Source organism: Triticum aestivum, chromosome 2A (assembly GCF_018294505.1).
Source record: "Triticum aestivum cultivar Chinese Spring chromosome 2A, IWGSC CS RefSeq v2.1, whole genome shotgun sequence".
Taxonomy (NCBI): domain Eukaryota; kingdom Viridiplantae; phylum Streptophyta; class Magnoliopsida; order Poales; family Poaceae; genus Triticum; species Triticum aestivum.
The window spans coordinates 94,316,713-94,340,487 of NC_057797.1; the positions used below are offsets into that span (position 1 = coordinate 94,316,713).

Here is a 23,775-nt window from a genome sequence, read left to right on the forward strand (position 1 = left end):
CGGGACACCTTTGGTCGCTTACCTCGGCCATGTCATCTCGGCCGAGGGTGTGGCCATGGACGCCGACAAGGTGGCGACCATCGCCGCCTGGCCCATTCCCCAGTCTCCGCGGGCTCTTCGCGGCTTCCTTGGTCTTGCCGGGTACTACCGGAAGTTCATCCGGGAGTTTGTCCTTATCACGGCCCCGCTCACGCGTCTCCTCCGCCGCGACGCCTTCTCTTGGGATACGCAGGCCACTTCAGCGTTCGAGGCCCTCAAGGGGGCCCTCACGATGGGACCCGTACTGCAGATGCCGGACTTCGACCTTCCCTTCACCGTCGACTGTGACGCTTCCGGTGTGGGGTTTGGTGCGGTCCTGCACCAGGGCGATGGACCCCTCGCCTTCTTCAGCCACCCCTTTGCTGCTCGCCATCTTAAATTGGCGGCATATGAGCGTGAGCTCATTGGGTTGGTGCAGGCAGTACGCCATTGGCGGCCCTATCTTTGGGGCCGTTCCTTCCGGATCCGCACGGACTACTACAGCCTCAAGTTCATGCTGGATCAGAGGCTCTCGACGGTTCCCCAGCACCAGTGGATCAGTAAACTCTTTGGCTTTGATTTTACCGTCGAGTACCGGCCAGGTCGCCTCAACACCGTCGCCGACGCCCTATCTCGGCGTGACGCCGATGTGGACGATGATGCGGCGGAAGGGGCTGCCTTCTGCATCATCATCGGGCCCTCTTTCGCCATCTACGCCGACATTCGCCGGGCGACCGCTGCCGCGGCCGACGCCCTCCTCCTGCAGCAGCAGCTGGCGGCGGGCGAGCTAGAGGAGCCGTGGCGTCTAGCCGACGGCCTGCTTCTCCACGGGCGCCGCGTCTTCGTTCCGGCCCACGACGATCTTCGTCAGCAGGTGCTGCGTCTCGCCCACTCGGCGGGCCATGAGGGCGTGCAGAAGACGCTCGATCGCCTCCGCGCCGACTTCTACATTCCAGGTGATCGTGCCCTGGTCCGCGACTGGGTACGGTCTTGTGTGACGTGCCAGCGCAACAAAACGGAGACCCTGCGACCAGCTGGTATGCTTCAGCCCTTGGAGGTCCCGTCTCAGGTTTGGGCGGACATCTCCATGGACTTCATCGAGGGCCTTCCCAAGGTGGGCGGCAAATCCATCATTCTCACGGTGGTCGACCGCTTCTCCAAGTATGCTCATTTCATCGCCCTTGGCCATCCATATTCAGTGGCATCTGTCGCGCGGGCCTTCTTCGATGGCATTGTCCGTCTCCACGGGTTCCCTTCTTCGATCGTCAGTGATCGGGATCCTGTATTCACGGGCCATGTATGGCGCGACCTCTTCCGACTGGCGTGCGTGAAGCTCCGCCTGAGTACCGCCTTCCACCCTCAGACAGACGGCCAGTCTGAGATCGTTAACAAGGTGATTTCCATGTATTTGCGTTGTGTTACAGGTGATCGCCCTCGCGCATGGGTGCACTAGCTCTCGTGGGCAGAGTACTGCTACAACACCTCTTACCACTCCGCCCTCCGTGCTACGCCCTTTGAGGTGGTGTATGGCCGGCCGCCCCACCGATTCTGCCGGTTGATCCGGCCTCGGCGCGGACCGAGGCAGCCGGGGCTCTTTTGAGGAGCCGTGATGAGATGCTCGCGGAGGTTCGGCAACGACTCCTCCAGGCCCAGCAATTGGCCAAACGATACTATGATGGCCACCATCGCGAGGCGGAGTTCGCGGTGGGTGATTGGGTCTGGCTGCGTCTACTTCATCGCTCTACGCAGTCGTTGGACCCACGCGCGAGGAAGAAGCTCGGTCCTCACTATGCCGGTCCCTTTGCTATCCTGGAACGCATTGGCAAAGTGGCGTACCGTCTTCAGCTTCCGGCAGGCGCACGGATCCATGATGTCTTCCATGTCGGGCTGCTCAAGCCATTCCGCGACGTTCCACCCGCGGCACCGCCGGCGCTTCCGCCGCTCACGGACGGGCGTCTCCTTCCCGCACCGGAGAAGGCGCTGAAGGCTCCGCTGCGCCGAGGCTCCTGGTACGTGTTGATTCGGTGGGCTGGACTACCAGAGGAGGACGCTACTTGGGACCAATGCGAGGAGTTCCGCCAGCACTACCCCGACTTTCAGCTCGAGGACGAGCTGTTTGAGCAGGCGGGGAGAGATGTTATGACCGGCCAGGTCTATGGCCGCCGGGGGCCCACTGGGCAGGCTTAAGGCCCAAGTTATCTTAGTTTATTTTCAGATTTATGATTATATATACAAGTTATAAGACTATTTTGAGGATTAAGCAATAAGACTATTCTATTGCCCGACTCCCAGAGGAGCCGGAACCCTAAAACCCTAGCCCTCTCTCTCCTGCGCCGCCGCCGCCCAGCCGCAAGGACGGCGCCTCCCCGCCAGCCGCCGCGTTCTAGCCCACGCCCAACTCCCTCCTTTCCCTACCACCTACGTCCCAGAGGAGTCCGAACCCTAGCTCCTAACAGGCTCTGATTTCATGTGAAATTGCAGGAAACGGGATGCTTTCTCGGGTCCCGGTTGCGTGTTAATATAGATGGGAAGAGCCCCCATCGTGGCGTTACAAAGGAGACCGATCGTTGGTGTACTACACCATACGAAAGGTTCAGAAACAGACGCTAGGTTCAGTTACAAGAAGTCCAACACGGAGTTCTCTATCTGATTGGGCCGGCGTTTTCCCCACCTCAGGTGGTCTGTTCGCCTGGGGGCAAGCCCACAATGGCACTCGGCGGCGGCGGGTGGTGCGCCGGGGCACGCGCGGCGGCGACGCAACTGGCAGCGAGGCTCAGCGCGTGCGGCGGAAGCACGACGACCGACGATGCAGCGTGCAGCACAGGCGTTGCGAGCGGCAGCACGGTGCTGCGTTGCGGCGTCACGGCGGACGGCGCCTCGTCGCGTGCCCGCGGTGATGCGGGACCGTTCGAATAGTTGGCCCGGGCATCGCGCGGTGGTTGCGACTTGCGAGTCGGTGCGCACGGGCATGGACATGCTTGCACGTTGAACACGTTTAGGCGACGTGAATGGCGCGACTGCAGCGCGTGCAAGCACGATCGCGATCTTTTGGTGGGGAAACGAGCTTCCATTAATCACAACTGGAGTCCTTCCTGATACGATCCACATACAAGAAAATCAGGAATGATCCTGATATGCACCCACTTCTCCAGCTACACGAAATCAATCATACATGATGTCCTACAGTCAAGTAAGGGGCACCGCCACCTCGCCTTGCTCGCCTCATCGCCGGCTATATAATAGTCGGCCTCTGGCCAAGACCCCCACCCCCAACCACAGCGAACAGAGTGAGATTTAGACAGAGAAAAGGCTACGGATACATACGGAGAGAAAATGCAGATTACTGGTAAGGTGAAGTGGTTCAACGAATCCAAGGGGTTCGGCTTCATCACCCCCGACGACGGCAGCAAGGACGTCTTCGTCCACTTCAGCGCAATCCATGGCAAGGGCTTCAAGACCCTCGCCGAGGGCCAGCGTGTCGAATTCGAAATTCAAGACGGCCAAAAAGGCCCGTCCGCCGTCAATGTCAAGGCCCTAGAGCTAGAGGAGGATAAAAGGATTTCGAGCAAATTGTAAGAGGATGCTCCACCCATCCACATCGTGCGATGCGTGATATCCTATGCTGCGTTCGGAAGGATTTGCTATTGTTTGTATTCTCTTCTCACCTGTGCACTAAAATCTGTACCGTTTCTCCTTTTCTTTTTTACATCAAGCTACATGGGTTAACTACTGCTCTGTTCGGGCTTGCAAGGAATATGGTTTTTTGTTTGAGTCAAATGTTTTTTTTTACTTTAAATGAGTGTATACAACGAAATATTGATAATTACAGTACCAAATCAGTATCAATAGAATTATCATGAAATGTGTTTCTGTAACGTATTTGTTGGGTATTGTAAATTTTGATAATAACTATTTATATAAACCTGGTCCACTACTGTGGAAATTAGTCTCTTGATACCCCTCATTGCACACGGTGTTGACCAAACGGTATGCGCGACCGAGAGATTTTATAAGCAACTACATATGTAGCGATGAAAAATTTCAGTGGCCGTTATATGACAAATCAAGTTGTCCGAAGAAATTCCCCGCAAAAGAAAAGTTGTCCGAAGAAAATGATACCAAACCTCATCGAAGTTGGACACAGACTCTGTTGCCCTAGCACGCATGTATGCAACGTAGTAGGCAAGTTTTTTATATATACTAGACCATGAAGACGCGTTGCCGCGCCCGTCCCTGCATTGTAAATATAGGTTGACTTCGGCGTCTATTTGACATGTAAACTTTGCACCATACAGCCTCTTTGCAGTAACTTGTTTTCAACAATTTCTTGATCACCTTCATTAAGAAGAGATAAACACAAAGCATATACTCCCTCCGTCCTTAAAAGAGTATACTTTCAACTTTGTTGGAAAGTCAAATTTTATTATGTTTGACCGTATTTATACAATAATACATCAACATTTATGCCATCAAATTAGTAGAATTAGATTCATGACACGATATATTTTCATCATATACCTATTTGGTTTCATAAACATTGATAAATTTTTCCACAAACTCGGTCAAACTTAGAGATAGTTTAACCCTCCAACAAAGTTGGAAGTACAATCTTTCAAGGACAGCGGGAGTATGTTACAATAGTACTGCAGAAACATGAAACCAAAATGCAAGTCTCATAGCAATGAGTGTGGCACAAGATCCTAGGCATGCACAAACATAGTTATTTTATCATTGTCAAAGAATTTGAGACATAATTTCACAATGACAAGTGTATATATGAATTGGCCTCATAATTTCTTGTATTTATCTACATGTGTAACATCACTTCAGAAGAGACCAACAAAAGATACACCCAGGTTAAGCAGCTTTACTCAATAAAAAATACAAAAAGAGAAGACTCGACCGATGCATCTACTCTTACCAGCAGAAAAATGCAAAAAGAACATCTGTTTTAACCATGAGCCAGAAAGAAACGCATTCAGCATGTACCTATTCTTATTAGGAGGACAAACGAGGAAGAAATGATTATGTGAAGCATCTGTTCTTACCAGTAGCACAATTTTCCTTACCAATGTTGAATCGATGAAATCATCCCTTTTTGGTAGTGTATAATCTCAACAAGAACAAGAAGTGCATATACGTTCTCATGAATGGGCTACACTATAAGAAGTCATGAACAAGAAGTGTCAGAGCATTTGCACATGATATCAGGCAAAGAACAAATACAAGTGGTAATCTGATCAATTCAATCAGTTTTCAAGCACAGATTTATACATATAGAGCAAAACTAAACATCTAGCATCAACATCACTTACAGGTCGATGGATTTGCATCCACCGATAGCACTACTTCCAAATCTATTGATTTGCAACCGAAACAGAGAAATATCACACGCAAAATAAAAGAAGATAGAGATAGAAATAGATTATATCACCTTGGGAGGAATCATGGAAGATCCACGCAGCTCTTTCAACAAGCACCAAAAAACTGATATTTGTGTTGAAGAAGTAAATGATAAAAATTACCCCATGGCACCATTGTGTTTTTGGAGCTGTGATGTGCGATCCCTGGTTGCTCGATCATAACATAAGTTGGTTTATACATTCCCATGCTTAACTTTTTCTGAATTCACTTCTCTTCTGCAAATTGAGAAGAAACAGATTGATAGCTGATCAATGACAACATGCTTGAAAAAAAAATGGGATAAGAACCAATACTCTAAAAATAATAATGATCAGGCATCAATTTTTTTTCTACTATAAAGTGTAAAGCAGAACAACAATTTACCTTTAAAGGCATTGGTATATTTGTTTCATTGTTGCCATCGTGGTCATAGCAGAATCATATGGACCCGTGACATTGGCAAGCGATTTCTTCTAGAATTCATTGATTTCTTTCTCAATTATCAATCCATGCACAAGAGTCAACATGACCTGAGGGAAGAAATAGAAGCATAGGACTCACAAGCTCACAAGAAGAAAAAAAATTCAATGGAACCAGGGCACGAACCAATCTGTTACGCGATTCCTCAATAGTCCAAATAAAGGGTAGGTGAGATGTGTTTACCTACAGAAGATGAGATTCGTGAGGATGCATCACGCATGCGAATTCATCGGGGGAATAGGGCTCCTTCAGAAAAAGAAGGATCAATCCATGCATCAAGAATTTCTTCTACGTGGGCGGACTGTACAACAGTACAACTTTGTAGGCTAATCTGGTATGCCGATCGGGGGAATAGGGCTCCTTCAGAAAAAGAAGGATTAACCATGAGGGATGAAGACGACAACGCACGTCTAGGAGGACCGCTGAACTGCGAGGAATGAAGCCGACGGCGCACGCCGCCGCCTTGGGAAGAACCGAGGCAATGTGGCGGAAAAGTCATGAGATGATAGAAAGCACGGAACGGGCATGTGTACTCTACTTTCCTGGACCTAACCTATGTTTCTCAGGACTAGTCAGCCCGATTAAGGACAGAATGCCTAGGTCCATCAGCGGAGCAGCAGCCCGTTTATGGTGGGTAAGTGGGGCGCGATGACGGAGCGAAAAACGCGCAGGCGCGGCCGAGGGAACGAACGGCAGATTTGTAGCGTCCATTAGCCTGATCCGACGGCAGAGGACGTCAAATTGCTGTGAAGGGGCGTGGGTAGCTCCGTTTTACTGTTTTGTAATGTGATGATGCCATTATCACAAAAGGATCAAAATTTCCAGCATTTAACAACCCCCCCGACCCCCACCCCCCCTTCCCACTCTCCTCAACTGAAATCCTTTGGGGCAACTAGCTTCCCGCTCAAAAAAAAAAACCAACTAGCTCCAACTAGCACCGCCATCATCCTTTGTGTTCACTCAGTATAAGTGACTATTCTTTTTTAGAGAAAAGACGCAGCCGAGTCCAAGAGGATTCGCACCTTGCCCGACTTTGAATTAACAAAACTATCAACCGGCTAGGATACAACTGCAACAAACAACCGTCAAGAGCAAATAGGAAACGGAAAGATACAAAGGCGCTGGAAAGCACCTAAGGCCTTGTACAATGCAAGGTGCTGAGGAGAGGTGCTTGAAGAAATAAACCAGGCTTTTCTTAAGCATCAATGCTTATTTGTACAGGGTAGATGCTTAATTAGGCGTCTCTTCTATAGAAATAGGCACTGGTGCTTCAGAGAAAACCCGGTTTATTTTTCTAAGCAGCTTCCTAAGCACCTAGCATTGTACAAGGCCTAACAAGGCCCCAAACGCTTCGCACAGGAAGGATATACAAAGAAACTAAGAGCTTAAAACGTCGAGGTCCTCTTCCACAGCAGAACCATAACAAGTAGCATGCCAACACTGGAGAAGAAATGAGTAAGCATCAACATGGCGTGCCATCACCAAACACTAAGGACCCCGGCGCAATCCGTCCATCCAAATCCATCTCTGAAGGAGGCCACAACCTCCTCGCCTGGATCGCAAGGCGTCGCACCGTCGGAAGTTCGGAAAGTTCCAAGGACATGGATGAATGCCACCGGGGGTCACTTAGAGAGGGTTAGCGCACACCGGATGCGCCGTCTTGGCACTCCAAGAGCAAGCAGAGGCCACGTTGCACATGGCGAGACCACGTCGGAGGAAAAGCACATGTTTGGACAAAGAAGAGCACACCAGTTGCCGCCTCGAACAAACCCAATAGTGCCCATCACCGCAAAGCTCCCAAGGCAGCGCCTTCAAGAAGGAAACGACGCAGAGCACCGCCGCCGCCCACCGCTGTTAGGATTTTCACCTGGGAGGCTCTGGGCAAGGAAGAGGTGGAGCAGACTTGGCCAACGTCTCCATGAAGAACTACGACACCCTCGGGCGTCATCGTCGTCACGGCCGGCCGAAGCCGACCAGGGATTTCTCCCAGTCTGGATTCCCACCACCAGCTCCCACCGCAACCCGGACGAAGGTCGACTAGCACGCCAGCGAGACCGATGTGCCAGGTGTCTTTCAGTTATTCGCTGTCGTTGCCATGTCATTTGCTTGCGTGTTGCATCTTGCCATGTCATCATCTGCATTGCATCGTCATGTTTTCAAAACTTGCATCCGTCCGAGTTCTCCTCGTTCCGTCCGTTGTCCGTTCTGAGCCCAGACACACTTGCACGCGCCAGCGGCATGTCCGAAATATTATTTTATAAGTGGCCGGAAAATGTTCTCGGAATGGGTTGAAAGTTGGCATGTGGTGTTGTTATGTTGTTAGTAGGTCGCCTGCCAAGTTTCATCGCATTCGGAGCTCGTTTGATAGCCCAGCCGTTAAACTATAGCGGCAATATAGCCGGTCTAACGTCGGACGTTTTCGGTCTCCGAAAACTGTTGCTGGGTCTCTCTCTCTCTCTCTTCTCTCCCGCAGCCCTCGGCCTTCTACACAGTCACAATCATCCCACCTAGGCCCACCTATCCCCCCTCCCGATCGGATCCATCGGTCGCGATCAGAGGCTCCGAAACCCATCCTAACCCGCCCTTGCCTCCGTGGCCTTTTGTCGGAATCCCTCTTTGCACAGTGCATCGAAACCCTTCGCAACCATGTCCGAAACTTCCCCGAACCCGAATCCGCACGGTCATGACCAGTGGGTCCGGAACAATCCCGAGTTATCCTAAACATCATCTGTTCTTTGTTTAGACCACCCGAAGCCGTTCGATCAAAATCTAGAGGCTCTAATCCCCTCTCTTTTTAGCCACCTACTATATATAGTGGGCAACCCCTAACAAAATCAGACCAAAACCCTAAATTTTAGGGAGATGTCCCATCCATCCTTCTCTGTCGCCGCCACCCCGTGTCTCATCTTCCACATCGGGATCCCCTCACTCAAATCTCCCTCGATCCCCTCGCCCAACCATCGAGCTGCTGTGTCCCGCACCCACAGCCTCGTGCGCCCGAGGCCTCGCCTCTTCCCGATCCCGCCTGAGTTCAGGGAGACGAGCTCCTCCCAAGGCAAGCCCCTCGACCCTGCCGTCTGTCGCGCCGCCGGCAACCAACTCCCCGTAGTAGAGCTCCGCCTCGCCACTGTTTTGCACCCATTCCAGCAGAGAAACGGACGGATCTGTCTTCCCCGCATCCGCCCTCTGCCTCTTCGCCTCACCGAAGTCCAGCACATCGCCGGCAGTGCCACCGCAGGACCTCCTCGACCCTCCTTCTCCTGCCCGAGCTCGTGGAGGCCCGTCTCCTTGTAGCGCCCTTCGCCGCCTAGTTCGTCCGCGCCTTGCCCGCCAGACTCCCTCACCGTCCTCCCGCGGCCGGAGAGCACCACCAGCAGCGCCGCGAGGCCTCTGCTCCCTTCCCTTTCCTTTTCCTTGCTGAACCTCTCCCTCTCCTGTCGCTCAGCTCTCTTTCTCTCCTTTTTTTGTTTTTTTCATGGACAGGGGATCAAGCCGCCACCACTATGGTCTTCCTCCGCCACGGGACACCGGCGCCCCGACCTCCATCCCCGCCCGACGCCCAGTTCCGCTCGCCTCCTCTGCTTCGGCGTCATCCCCGTCGCCGGAGGATGCGGCACCCGGCCGCCTCGAGCCCCGACGCCGACGAGCCATCACCTCCGCCGCCCTTGCCCGTTCCCGACCGGCGTCGCTCTGAAACCCGTCGCTGTCGTTTGTCTTCAAAAACGAGCAGAGCAGTTCCCCCGCGCCTGGAACCGCCCGATCCCGTTGACCGCCCTCTGCTTCGCGTTCCTGGGCCTGCATCATGCGCGTGGCCTCTTCGCCTTGGGCCGCTTCTACTGCACCGCTCCAGGGCCACATCCAGATCCGGCCTCGCCGTCCTGGGCCATGGCCCGCTATGTGAGCAGCCGCCCGAGATCCCCTGTGCACTATCGGGGCAGCTAGTTTCAGCCTGTTCTGTTTTTTTTTTCTGCTGCTGCGATTTTAGCAATTATCCAGAAAACTGCATATTTACAGAACAGTCCTTCATGTTCATGCATTTAATATCTCACAAACCGTGCATCGGTTTAAAATGTTTTAAATAGGTAAAATGTTTAGAATTGCATCTAGTTTCATAATATGATGTTTTCATTCATGTTTAAGATGTTTAAATTAATGTTTGCTTAAATTTACTCAAATGCCATGTTAAAATGATTTATTTCATAAATAAATAACCGTAGCTCCGAACTTAACAAACTTTATATGTAAATGGGGTGTAAAAAAGCTTAGATTAACATGGTGGCATGCTTTGCATGTTTAACAACTCCAAAATATGCTTTAGGGCAGAACAGTACCAAATTTAAAATATGCACATGAGGATTTTTCCGGACTTGTTGCTTGTTGTTCCGGCCTCATTTAAATTTGCCTAGATAGGTAGTTTTCATATGCTCTACCTCTTGCCATGTTTAACAATATTTAATATTGTTGGGTACATAAATGAGATCGAACTAAATAAATTGTTGTGGTGTTTCGTCAATATGCAACTCGTTGCATATTGATCTCCACTTAATTTGTAGAATTGTTTGTGCACTTTGCCATGCCATGTATCTTTAAACCGGACATGCATCATACTTGGTTGTGCATCATGCGATGGTTATGTGATGGTTGTTTACCATGGTGTTTGCTTCTTTCCGGTATTGCTTCTTCGGATTAGTTCCGTTAACGTCGCGTTTGTGAGGATCCGTTCGACCACGTCCGTTTGTCTTCTTCATGGACTCGTTCTTCTTCCTTGCGGGATCTCAGGCAAGATGACCATACCCTCGAAATCACTTCTATCTTTGCTTGCTAGATGCTCGCTCTATTGCTATGTCTATGCTACGATACCCACCACTTGCTTATCATGTCTCCCATATTGCCATGTCAAACCTCTAACTCACCTTGTCCTAGCAAACCGTTGTTTGGCTATGTTATCGCTTTGCTCAGCCCCTCTTATAGCGTTGATAGTTGCAGGTGAAGATGAAGCTTGTTCCATGTTTGGAACATGAATATTTGTTGGGATATCACAATACCTCTTATTTAATTAATGCATCTATATACTTGGTAAAGGATGGAAGGCTCGGCCTTATGCCTAGTGTTTTGTTCCACTCTTGCCGCCCTAGTTTCCGTCATACCGGTGTTATGTTCCTTGATTTTGCGTTCCTTACACGGTTGGGTTATAATGGGAACCCCTTGACAGATCGCTTTAAATAAAACTCCTCCAGCAAGGCCCAACCTTGGTTTTACCATTTGCACTAACAACCTACCACCTTCCCTTGGGTTCTGCAGACTCAAGGGTCATCTTTATTTTAACCCCCCGGGCCAGTGCTTCTCTAAGTGTTGGTCCGAACTGAGCTGCCTGCAGGGCCACCTCGGGGAAACTTGAGGGCTGGTTTTACTCGTAGCTAGTCTCATCCGGTGTTGCCCTGAGAACGAGGTACGTGCGACTCCTATCGGGATTTGTCGGCACATCGGGTGACTTTACTGGTTTAGTTTTACCATTGGCGAGATGTCTTGTAACCGGGATTCCGAGTCTGATCGGATTGTCTTGGGAGAAGGAATATCCTTCGTTGACCGTGAGAGCTTGTGATGGGCTAAGTTGGGACACCCCTACAGGGTTTTGAACTTTCGAAAGCCGTGCCCGTGGTTATGGACAGATGTGAATTTGTTAATGTCCGGTTGTAGAGAACCTGAAGCTTGACTTAATTAAAATACATCAACCGCGTGTGTAACCGTGATGGTCTCTTCCCGGAGTTCAGGGAGTGAACACGGTGTTGGAGTTATGCTTGACGTAGGTTGTTCTAGGATCACTTCTTGATCATGGATTCTCGAACGTGCTTTGCCTTCTCTTCTCGCTCTCATTTGCGTATGTTAGCCACCATACATGCTAGTGCTTGCTGCAGCTCCACCTCATACCCTTTTACCTACCTATAAGCTTAAATAGTCTTGATCGCGAGGGTGTGAGATTGCTGAGTCCCCGTGACTCACAGATTCCTTCCAAAACCAGTTTGCAGGTGCCGATGAAACCGTGCAGGTGACACAACCGAGCTCAAGGAGGAGCTCGATGAAGATCGTGTTCGTTATGTTGTTCCGTTTCCAGTTGGTCAGTAGTGGAGTCCAGTTGGGACGATCGGGGATCTGTGTAGCATTTGGGGTAGTCTTCTTTTATTTTGGGTTCTGTAGTCGGACCTTGATTGTATCTGGTGATGTAATGCTTTATTCATGTAATTGTGTGAAGTGGCGATTGTAAGCCAACTATGTATCTTTTTCCCTTATGTATTACATGGGTTGTGTGAAGATTACCTCACTTGCGACATTGCTTTCAATGCGGTTATGCCTCTAAGTCGTGCTTCGACACGTGGAAGATATAGCCGCATCGAGGGCGTTACAGGAGCACACCGAACAGGGGAAGATAAGCAACAGGCAGATCTAGCACCGCCAGCCTCCAGGGCTGCATGCCGAGGCCATAGTCCACCGAACCCCCGCCGCATGGCCAGGCCACTGGTACCACGCCTACTCCATCTCTCACTGCAAAGCAAATGGAGTCTCACCGGAAGGGCCGCCGCCCAAATCCAGAGAGCCACGCTCACCCGTCTCCGAAGAAACGAGCAGCTCACGTGAAGCCGGCCGGTCCATCCACCGCAGCGAGCACCACTCCAAGGCCCCACCTGGAACGACCTCCTTCAAGCACCCCAGCACCGTGATCTAGATCTGGCCGCTCCAAGCACAAGGAGCGACCCACCGGACGGGGCAGCAGTCAGCAACGACCATGCCTGCTCCCCATGTCGGCTGGCGGCAAGAGGCATGGCCCCAGCCCGCAGGGAGGCCACCTGAACGAGATCCAGCGGCGCCGACCTCCACGCAGCCCCCGTGCCACCGAGCACGAAGCGGGCGAGCAGGGACGAGGCCAACGCGAGGATGGAGGGAGGAGGAGGAGGTGGAAGGAGTCTCGCCGCCGCGGGCCGGTCGGAGGCCGCCGGTGACGGCGGCAAGGGGAGGTAGCAGGGGTGGCGGCGCTTGGGGTAAAAAACCTAATCGCCCCCGAGTCGCCTGCGCGAGACGATGCAGGGGACGTGACTTCATATAAATGACTATTCAAGCTACTCAAAGAGGAATATGTTTGGCAAGAAGTACTTCGTAACAAATACCTACACGCAAAAGACTTTATCCCAGGTGACGGCTAAACCAACAAAGTCGCCCTTTTGCAAGGGTCGGTTGAGGATGAAGGTTGATTTTTTTAGCTGAGGGGATTTCGTAATAGGCAATAGTCAAACTAAACAATTTTGGGAAGATACTTGGATAGAGATGCTCGGGTAGGCCTTAAATACCCAAACCATTATACCATCAAGTAGCGAAATAACAGCGAATCAACCTGTGGTTGAGTTGGTTTGGTGGGCAGTGGTATTCCCAACCCACCAGGGTTCAAATACTAGTGCTCGCATTATTCCTGGATTTATTTTAGGATTTCCGGCGATACGCTTTCAGTGGGAGGAGACGTTCCTGTCGACGACGAGGCGCCTACGGTTATGCGCGTGTATATGAGCGCTTGTGTCTGTACTGATGCTAAAAAAAAGTAGCGAAATAACATGTTTGTGGCTTTTGTGTTAGAGCCACGTTTGTTGAATATTATGTTTCAACAAGCACTTATTGGGGATAAGTGGATCGTTTGGGTTCATTTGCTCCAAATGTTGACGGCGGATAACCTCCCGCTTGATGAAGACTCTTTCCGGTGGAAGCTCACCAATTTGGGTGCTTTTCTATTAAGTTTGCGTACGTTGGTATTATAAAAATTGGATCGACATTAAAAAACAAATGTTTCTTAAGTTGATGGCCCCATTAAAGATAAAGAATTGTATGTGGTTCTTATACAAAGGTGTATTTTCTAACCAAAGTAAAACAAGTTACATGCTTAAAAAGTGTGTAAACATTCTATTTAAAAAGCATGATTTTTGGAAAGTTCATCGTCTATTTAATAAATGTGCATGACATATTTAAAAATTAACGTGTATTAAATTTTTCTCATATTTTAAAAAATGTTCAATGTGTGTTTTAAAAAATCATTGTGTGTTTGAAAATTGTTCATCAGGTATTAAAAATGTTCAACATATTTTGCAAAAAGCATTCACCGCATATTAGAAAAATGTTCATGTATAAAAATGCCCTAAAAAATATTAAACGAGAATAAAAAAATTCACCGTGTTTAAAAAAGTTCAATGTGCATTTTCAAAAATCTTTGATAAAGAAATGCAAATTTAAATTATTCGCAAAAAATGTGATTAAAAATAAGGGAGAAAAACGTAATAACAAAAACCGGAGTGAAAAACCAAATCGGAAACAGAAAAACAAACAAGAAAACGTTGTACTGGAGGAAAGCCCCCCGACTGGGCCGGCCCGATTTCCATCACTGTCGGCGTGCCACACAGTTCTCAAAAAAAAAAAGCGTGCACGTTGGAGCACGTGAACGGCGCGACAGTATCTGGGCAGGTTTGCGTGTGTGATTTGATCCTGATATGCACCCACCTCTCCAGCTACATGAAATCAATCGTACATGACATCCTGCACTAAAATACCCGGTCGCACCACCACCTCTCCTCGCCTTGCTCGCCTCACCGCCGGCTATATAACAGTCCACCTCTGGCCAAGACCCCCACCCCCAAGCACAGGCACAGCGAACAGGTTGAGATCTTGAGAGAGAAGAGACTGCAGAGATACATACCGAGAGAAAATGTCGCTTACTGGTCAGGTGAAGTGGTTCAACGAATCCAAGGGGTTCGGCTTCATCACCCCCTCGGACGGCAGCAAGGACGTCTTCGTCCACTACTCGGCAATCGCTGGCCCCGGCCTCCGGAACCTCGCCGAGGGCCAGAATGTCGAATTCACCATCGAGAACGGCCCAAAAGGTCCGACCGCCGCCAATGTCAAGGCCATATAGGAGGAGCAATATCGGCTCCTTTTGTAATTTGCTCCACCCGGTCGAGCAAATGGAGTCCAAGGGTATGCTGCTTTCGTAAGGACTGCTGTTTGTTTGTGTTCTATTCTCACCAGTGCACCAAAATCTGTACTGTTTCTTTCTTTTCTCTTTTTACACCAAATCTACACGGGTTAATTACTGTTGCGTTCGGGTTTGCAAGGATTGTGGATTTTGTTTAAGTCAAATATTTAAACTTCGAATAAGTTTGTACAAAGATGTATCAACATTCACAGTACCATACCAAATCAATATCAATAATTTGTCATGAAATCTCTTCTTATTATGTATTTCCGGGATATTGTAAGATGTTATTAATACGGACGCCGATAACTGGCGAACGTTCGGTCTAGGGAGGGACCAGACCGAACGACTCGTTCGTGCTGGAGTAGTGAAGGACCGAACAAACTCGTTCGGTGGAAAAGAACCTCCAGCCCGAACGCCTCACCCCCCCTAACGATCAAACTTGTCGTTACGCAAAACACACGATCCAGTAGAGAAAGTGGGCCTACAGGCCTTTTTCCTGTGAAAAGAAAAACGAAAAATAAAGCCCATATTGAGTTATGACTAGTAAAAAGCTCAGTTTCCTGTGACTAATAAACACTGGTCTTTTGCACGACAAAAATGTCATTGACTATTGGCATTCTATGAAATAAATTGCCATGTTCAAGTTTATGTTTTCAAAAATGGCACAAAAAAAGGAAGAAGTTCATGGCAATCTGCATCGCTACGGTATGAAAAGTTGCCATCACTACGAAATTTACAAAAAAACAAAAAAGTTGCCATGAAGTGATATGATGAAAAAGGTTCTGTGTAGACACATAGAAAAAATTCAGAAAAAATATAAAGAAAACATCTTAAGTTGTAATGATATCGTTCATGTAATCCCCATGGCAAAACAAATTTCAAAGGATCAAAACTTTTTGCCATGGCAAAAACAAATTTGAAAAAACAAACTTGCCGTATTCTCAAACTAATTTGTAAAAATGGCCATGACTAACATTCTACGGATGGACATGGCAAAAAGACACAACGAACCATGGCAAAAAATGCATTTAGTTGCCATGGAAAAATTCGCATCTATAAACAAATACTGATTTTAGTTGCCATGGCAAGTTTGCCATGGGTTTGAACATCTTAGCTTGCCATGTTTTTTAACATCTTTAGTTGTCATAGCAAGTTTGTCATGTTCATGTTTGCCATCTATTTGTACAAACTTAATTAAAACAGAAGTTTGCCTTGTTTTTGCACATCTTAAGTTTGCCATGGCAAGTTTGTAAAATGTATTTGACATCTTAAATTGCCATGTTTTTGAACATCTTTTGTTGCCATGGCAAGTTTGCATGTTTGTGAACATGTTAATTAAAAAAAGTTTGCCATGTTTTTGAACAAACTTAATTAAAAGAAGTTACCATCTTTTTGCACACATTAAAGTTTGCGATGTTTTTGAACATTTTAAAATGCCATGGAAAATTTGCCATATTTTTGAACATCTACAAAGTTTGCCATGTTTTTGAACATCTAAAGTTACCATGGAAAAGTTTGCCATGTTTTTGAACATCTATAACTTTTCCATGGCAAGTTTGCATGTTTTTTGACAAGTTAATTAAAGAAGTTTTCCATGCCATAAATGGAGTCAAATTTGCCATGGCAAAAATGTAGTACTTTTGCCATGGAAATAACTTAAAAATATCATGGCTACACAATTATACATAGTAAAAGTTGCCATGTTCTATAAACGCAAATTTGCCATAATATTTAAATAAAAATTGCCATGCTCTTTACAATAAATTTGCCATGGCAACTTAGAAGAAAATTTGCCACGGCGACTTAATCCAAAATTTGCCATGTGAAAATGAAAGTATTTTTTTCCATGGCAAAAAATCAAGTTAAATTTGCCATGGCAAAAATGGAGTAAAATTTTGCCATGGTAACTTAAAATAAAATTTGCCATGGCAACTTAATCTAAAATTTTCCATGTGAAATACAAGTATTTTTGCCATGGCAACTTAATCTAAAATTTTCCATGTGAAATACAAGTATTTTTGCCATGGCAAATATTGATGTTTGCGAAGCACAAAACATGACAAAATTGCAGTCGGGGTGCATATCAACTTGCCGTCACTGGAAACAAATTTGCCATCATTTTTAGGGGGAGGGGGACATTTTAATCTGTAACTTTCCATGTGCTCCCGAACAAAACCACAAAAATGGCAGCCTGCAACAAAATGTTGCAGCAAAAATGTGCCATGGCAACATCTACCCACATTTGTGCAAATTAGCAGGACACAAATTATAGAGGATTCATCTCCTGCAGCTAATACATACGTTCCAGTCCCCAAAGTACTACACTAAGCAACACCCCATGTTGATTATCTTCTAAAAATCCAACAATCGGCAGGACGACAACTCGTCTCGAGAAAACTCACACTAGTTAGTAGAAGAACTGGAATGGGAGAGGCGTGGGCACGATTCATACCTTAGACACGAGCTGCACAATTTGTAGAAAACGCGGCGAGCGGTCGGCAGCGAGCGCCTCGACCCGGACGTAACCACGCTGCCGCCCGGCCTCTGGCGAGCCGCCGCTCATGGAGACGGTCGCGCGTGGAGGGCCTCGTTCTCCGCTTCCAGGCGCGCGTGGTCGGCGACAAGCGGCTCGACCCGGTCATACACACGCCACCGCCCGGTCTCCGGCGAGCCGCGGCTCATGAAGACGGCCGCGCATGGAGGGCCTCTCGTTCTCCGCTTCCAGGCGCGCGCGATCGGCGGTGAGCGCCTTGACCCGGTCATACCCACGCGGCCGCCCGGCCTCCGGCGAGCCGCCACTCATGAAGACGGCCGCACGGTTCGTCTCCGTGCCCTGGCGTGCTTGGGTGGGATCCAGCCATCTACCGCCATCCGGGGCTCTCCTACCACGCATCTAGCGCGGGCTACTCGCCGGGAGTCGCCGGGATCCGCGGGCCTCACCGTATTAGAGGCAGCCGGGGGAGGATAGGGGAAGAGTGGGGAAAAGGAGTGAGGCAGAGGAGTGGACGGCGTTCGGGAGAGTTCGTTTCATCCCGAACGAGTTTGTGGGCTGACGTGGCGACTTTGTATGCTCCAAAATTCGTGCGACACGATGGACGGCGATGAGGACGTTCGGGCCGGGACGCCCAGAAACCGAACGTTCGGAGGTTATCGATTCCGCAATAATAACTCCTATAAACTCGGTCCACTACTATGGAAACTAGTCTCTTGATACCCCTCATTGCACACGGTTTGGACCAAACTTTATGTGCAACCCAGAGATTCGGTGAACAATTGAATGTGTGGCGATGAAATTTTCCAGTGGTGATTGTATGTTAAATCAAATTGTTTTGAGAAAATGATAGCAAATCCCCATTTACGTTGGACTCTCACGCGGTCACCCTAACATGTGAGTATGCGGTGTACTAGGCAATATTCTTTCCGAAATGATAAGTACCTGATGCCATGTACGAGCAAATGGCAAATTGAACGTTTTTTATGGCAATTCTAATGACGCAAGAATGACAAGTTAGTTAACACACACGACAATTTTCTGTCAAAAAAGAGACTAAAGCATGAAGTGGCCGTGCTTGCCAACTCCTCATAAAACTAAACTCGCCATAAAAAACGTTCAATTTGCCATGTGCTCATACTTGAGGTCCGGGCGTTATTAGATTCCTATTATTTTGTGTATCATGTGGCTATTAAGCCTATTATCACAAATGGGTAAAAAATTCTAGCATTTGAAATACTTCTTGATATATTTAGTTGTTCTATTTAAGCGTGGCATGTAAAATCTAAAAAACCTATACCTATGCAATTGTCGCCCTCACCCTGTCTCTCCCCCAAATCTCCCTCTTCCCCCTCCGCTGAAATCCCCGTCAGGGATTCCTCAGGTGCCAAAACCACGCATCTCTCCCCCATGCCGCTCCCTCCCCGGGGCGACACGGGCGGTGCCCCCGTCCCCGCAGCCTCTTCCCTCCCTCCGCCTTCTATCCCTCGCCGTCGCCGGCGGCCTCCGGCAGGCAAAGCCTACGAGGAGCCGGCGGCGGCGGGGCGCTCTCTGGCTGCCGCTTGCGCGTGAGATGGGGATATCGCGTGCGGACGGCGGCTAACCGGCCCTTGGCTCTGGGGTGGTGTCCTGGCTCATGGCGAAGATGGTCTCCGGCGCTCGGCGCGGGATCCGGTCGCGGCGGTCGGTGCGCCGCTGCGGGCGAGTGGTCGTGGTCGTGGCGCCCATGAGGGCCCGATCTGGATCCTCGCATGCTACGGCCAGCGCGGTCGGTGGTGCTGGGGTGGAGGGAGGCTCGGCCCCCTGTTGTGCGTCCAGGAAGAGCCCTTGCTGCGTTCCTCTGGCCTGGTGCCGTGGTGGTGCCGGCTGGTGTTTCGGCTGGCGGGTTGCGGATCTGGCAGCCTGTCCGGCGAGTTGAGGTGGGGTGGCGGCCCTCCCTCCCTGCTCGGGCTTCTTCTCTGTTGTGCAGCATGCGGCGGCCGCGCGGTGGAGGTCTGCGGTCTGGATCCTAGGGCGGCAGCCCTAGGGCGATGATGGGTGACGACGGCTGCGGTGTTCGTTAGGGTGAAGCAGTGGCCGTGGTGTGCCGGTGGATCAGCCGATCTTTAGTCATATGGTGCGGCTGTTGGTGAAAACCATGCTTGTCTATGGACGGGGCGACGATGGCGGCGTCCACGGGCGCCATGACCCCATTGAGGGCGTCCTCGCTGCAGCTTGTCTCCCTGACTGAGTTCCGGTTGTGGGGACTCGTGGCTAATGGTGTTGCCGGGGCGGCGGCCCCGGGTTTTGGTGGTGGCAGCTTCGGTCAGGGGGCGGTGCGTGCCTGGGCGTGGCGGATCGAGGGATCCCGCGGCCAGATTGGAGTCGGCTTCGGCAGGGGTGTGGTGATTGGTGGGCGGCGGTCGGTGGCAGTAGGTGGTCGGCGCACCTCTGAGAGAAATCCTTGTTCCGGTCTGCATCGGAGCCGGCGACGGCACCCGCGGGTGTCGCACCCTTTATTGGAAGCGTCGTCGTGGAGGTGTTTTCCTCCTCTCCACGTCTTGGGTTCTGGAGGGAAACCTCAGATCCGCTGGATCAGGCGAGGAAGACTTCTTCGCGTCTTTCTCCTCCTTGGGGGCATAGTATTGGAGCCGGCTACGACTGGGAGACCGGTGGATGGCGGCATCTTCGCCGCGTGGTTAGCTGAGGCGGGGCGCTGGTTTTTGTTTTGGCAACGATCATGGCGTCGAGAGGAGCTCGGGTCGCGGCATGCACTTCGGTAGTCGGTGAGGGAGTCCTGGACTAAGGGGTCCTCGGGCGTCTGGCCTGTTATTCATGGGCCGGACTGATGGGCTGTGAAGACATGAAGGCCGAAGACTGTACCTATGTCCGGATTGGACTCTCCTTGGCGTGGAAAGCAAGCTTGGCGACCAACTATGAAGATTCCTTCTTATGTAACCGACTCTATGTAGCCCCAGATTCCCCCCCACGGTGTCTATATAAACCGGAGGGGTTAGTCCGGAAAGGATATACTCATTACCATAGTCATACAGGCTAGGCTTCTAGGGTTTAGCCATCACGATCTCGTGGTAGATCAACTCTTGTAATACTCATATTCATCAAGATCAATCAAGCAGGAAGTAGGGTATTACCTCCATAGAGAGGGCCGGAACCTGGGTAAACATTATGTCCCCCGTCTCCTGTTACCATTGATCCTAGACGCACAATTCGGGACCCCATACCCGAGATCCGCCGGTTTTGACACCGACATTGGTGCTTTCATTGAGAGTTCCATTGTGCCGTCGACAAAAGGTTCGATGGCCCCTTCAATTGTCTATAGTAACGTTGTCCAAGGCGGAACTTTCCTTCCCGGATAGATTTTCGCGTTCGGCGGCTTCGTACTGCGGGCCAACTCGCTTGGCCGTCTGGAGCAGGTCGATAGCTATGCCCCTGGCCATCAGGTCAGAATTGGAAGCTTGAACTATGTCACAGATATCCGTGGAGACTTGATCTTTAATGGATTTGAGACCGCGGCGATCTCTCCCCCTCGCTCCGATGAACGTGACCTAAATCTGTCATCGGACCAGGTTCTGGGGATGGTTCCTATAACTGCTACGACCTTAGATCCGGAGTAGTTTGCACCATCCGAAGCCACAGAGTCCTCGGCGTTGGAGCCGCACACAAACTCAACACCAGGCAATATCAGCGTCAACGGAATTTCGGACTTGTTTCCGACTATAAGTTCTGAACCTTGCGCACTCCCGGACACCGAGCTGGATCGGTTATCAATCATCAAGTTCAGCGCCGCTGATGTCTTCCGACACTCTCCCTTTGGCGATGTGCTGAATTCGTTGAAAAACCTGTCCCCGATGGGGGACTCACGGCCGAACTATGTACGGTTCGAGCTTGAGGCTGACAATGGAGAATTTTGCTTCCCACCCGCCACCCACTTCATAGCCACTGTCGAGGACTTCACCAACATGCCCGCTTCTGGATCCGAAGACATTGACGGCATAGACGGCGATGCCGATAAGGAGCAAGGCCAAGACCCGCCAGTCAGCAGGCGTGGAACGACCACCCCTTCATATGACGTGTACATGATCGATACACTTAAAAAGCCTCACGGCAAGGACAAGGGAGATCCAGTTAAAACTCCTGAGACACAGTTTAAGTTCCGGTGCCCAAAACGCCGCCCCAAGTCATGCCGCAGAAACGATGGCGCTGGATAAAATAGTACTCCGGACGGTGCCGAAAGCAATGAAGACCCTGTGGGAGCAATATCCGAGCAGGAGGAACAGGAAAACCGACAAGCCATCCCCAATGAACAGGACCCGCCCAGCGACGGTTTAGAGGACGACAACTACCTTCCGCTCTCCGAAGATGAGGTAAGCCTCAGCGACGAAGACTTCATCGTACCCGAAGAGCCCCTGGAGCAGGAGTGCTTCAAGCACAGGCTGATAGCTACGGCAAGGAGCCTGAAAAAGAAGCAGCAGCAGCTTCAAGCTGACCAAGACCTACTCAATGACAGATGGACCGAAATCCTGGTCGCCGAAGAATACGGCCTTAGTGGCCTAGCCAAAGCACAGATCGCTATACCAGTCCGATGACGGGGCGTTGGAGCCCATACCATAGTCACACAATGCGGCAGGTCGCCGACAACTCTGTCTGGATAAAGAGGCAACTCAAGCCGAACACCAGACCGCCCCACTTCGCCGTAAAGGCAAGAACAACGCAGGTCATGATTACCCAGACAACCTGCAGAGGGACTTGGACAATAGAGTAGGAAACGCAAGACCGATCTACGGATCGTGAAAGCATGCTTCGACATGCGACGATGGCTACCTATTTGGACGTGTCAAACCTCGCCACGCCCGATCCGAAAACCGCAAAGGGACTCTTTCGGAGTTACGTCGCAGTGTGGCCCAACATAGAGGCACCGCACACCCGCTTTGCTTCATTGATGAAGTAATGGATCATGAATTCCCTGAAGGATTCAAACATGTCAATATTGAATCATACGACGGGACAACCGATCCCGCGGTATGGATAGAAGATTTCATCCTCCACATCCACATGGCCCATGGGGACGACCTCCACGCCATTAAATACCTCCCACTAAAACTAAAAGGGCCGGCTCGGTACTGGTTAAACAGCCTGCCCGAAAACTCCATAGGCAGCTGGGAGGACTTGGAAGAGGCCTTCCTCGATAACTTCCGAGGAACACGTGTCCGGCCACCGGATGCCGATGACCTAAGTCACATTGTCCAACAGCCCAGAGAATCAGCCAGGCAGCTCTGGACTCGGTTCTTAGTCAAAAAGAACCAAATCATCGACTGTCCGGACGCGGAAGCCCTTGCGGCTTTCAGACACAGCGTCCGGGACGAATGGCTTGCACACCACCTCGGCCAAGAAGGACCTAAATCCATGACAACCCTCACTGCTCTGATGACCTGCTTTTGCGCGGGAGAAGACGGCTGGCTCGCTTGTAGAAGCAATAGCGCCAGCAACCAGGGCACCTCCGAAACCCGAGACGGCAACGACAAGCCACGAGGAAGCAAAAACAACAGTCGCAATGACAATCAAAGATCAGGCGACACAATGGTCAACGCCGGATTCAACAACCCCAAGCCCGGTCAGTGGAAGAAGCCATTCAAGGCGGATCGAGACGAACCATCCAACCTGGACATGATATTGGACCGACCCTGCCAGATTCATGGCCACCCCGATAAACCAGCTAATCATACCAACAGAAACTGCTGGGTCTTTAAATAGGCCGGCAAGCTCAACGCCGAACACAGGGGGAGGAGGCTGCCAAGCGACAGGGATGATGGAAAGGTTCACCAACGAAACACCGGGGGTCAGAAGCAGTCTCCACCTGAGGATCAACTACTCCTATAACGGAAATAGCAACCCGGCTTCCGCCGCCCACTCCGTACACCTACAAAGTTTGTACCACGCATACATCATTACGCACTCAAGATACCATGGGCATTAGCGGAAGCACAATACGGACAAGCCTGCAAGAACTCCAGTAACTTTTATTATTATAATTTATTTTCTTTTTATTTCTTCCTTCGCTATCCTTTAAAAACAGGTGACGAACAAGATAAACATCGGAAACTGGCTCTATCAGAGTCCGGGTCCGTACACTCACCTAAGGGGCTATTTCCATCAAGGATTCCCCCCACCGAGGACTGGCGGCGCAGACGTGCGACAGGAGGTCCAAAATAACTTTTCGTAGACCGCACTCTCTATTTCTCGAGTCTGTACTATGCATGTTCCTCCGCCTCCAACCCCGAGCATGTCAAATAGCCGGGAGTATATATCATAAGTAATCATTGGCATATCGCTCAGTTCCCATTAAACAATATCCAAACTAATCACCTGCATTGTTTCC

At 50.1% G+C, this 23,775-nt stretch overlaps 1 protein-coding gene and 1 long non-coding RNA gene across 4 annotated transcripts; one reads left to right on the forward strand and one right to left on the reverse strand.

Annotated features, from left to right (window-relative positions):
• The first annotated feature begins 3,191 nt into the window (after window positions 1-3,191).
• LOC123187761 (cold shock-like protein CspC) lies at window positions 3,192-3,893 on the forward strand. The gene has a single exon (XM_044599691.1). It carries the CDS (start codon window positions 3,352-3,354, stop codon window positions 3,592-3,594), a length of 243 nt encoding a protein of 80 aa, XP_044455626.1. The 5' UTR covers window positions 3,192-3,351; the 3' UTR covers window positions 3,595-3,893.
• An 826-nt stretch (window positions 3,894-4,719) lies between these two features.
• On the reverse strand, window positions 4,720-17,927 carry LOC123187762 (uncharacterized). Of its 3 annotated transcripts, none has more exons than XR_006494120.1 (3): window positions 17,361-17,927; window positions 5,806-6,261; window positions 4,720-5,657 (listed from the first exon to the last, which is right to left on the reverse strand). It is a non-coding gene; the product is annotated as an uncharacterized lncRNA (long non-coding RNA). The 3 variants fall into 3 exon arrangements; XR_006494119.1 differs by lacking the exon at window positions 17,361-17,927 and having other exon boundaries at window positions 4,720-5,178; window positions 5,453-5,657; window positions 5,806-10,226; XR_006494118.1 differs by lacking the exon at window positions 17,361-17,927 and having other exon boundaries at window positions 5,806-10,278.
• Window positions 17,928-23,775: the final 5,848 nt, after the last annotated feature.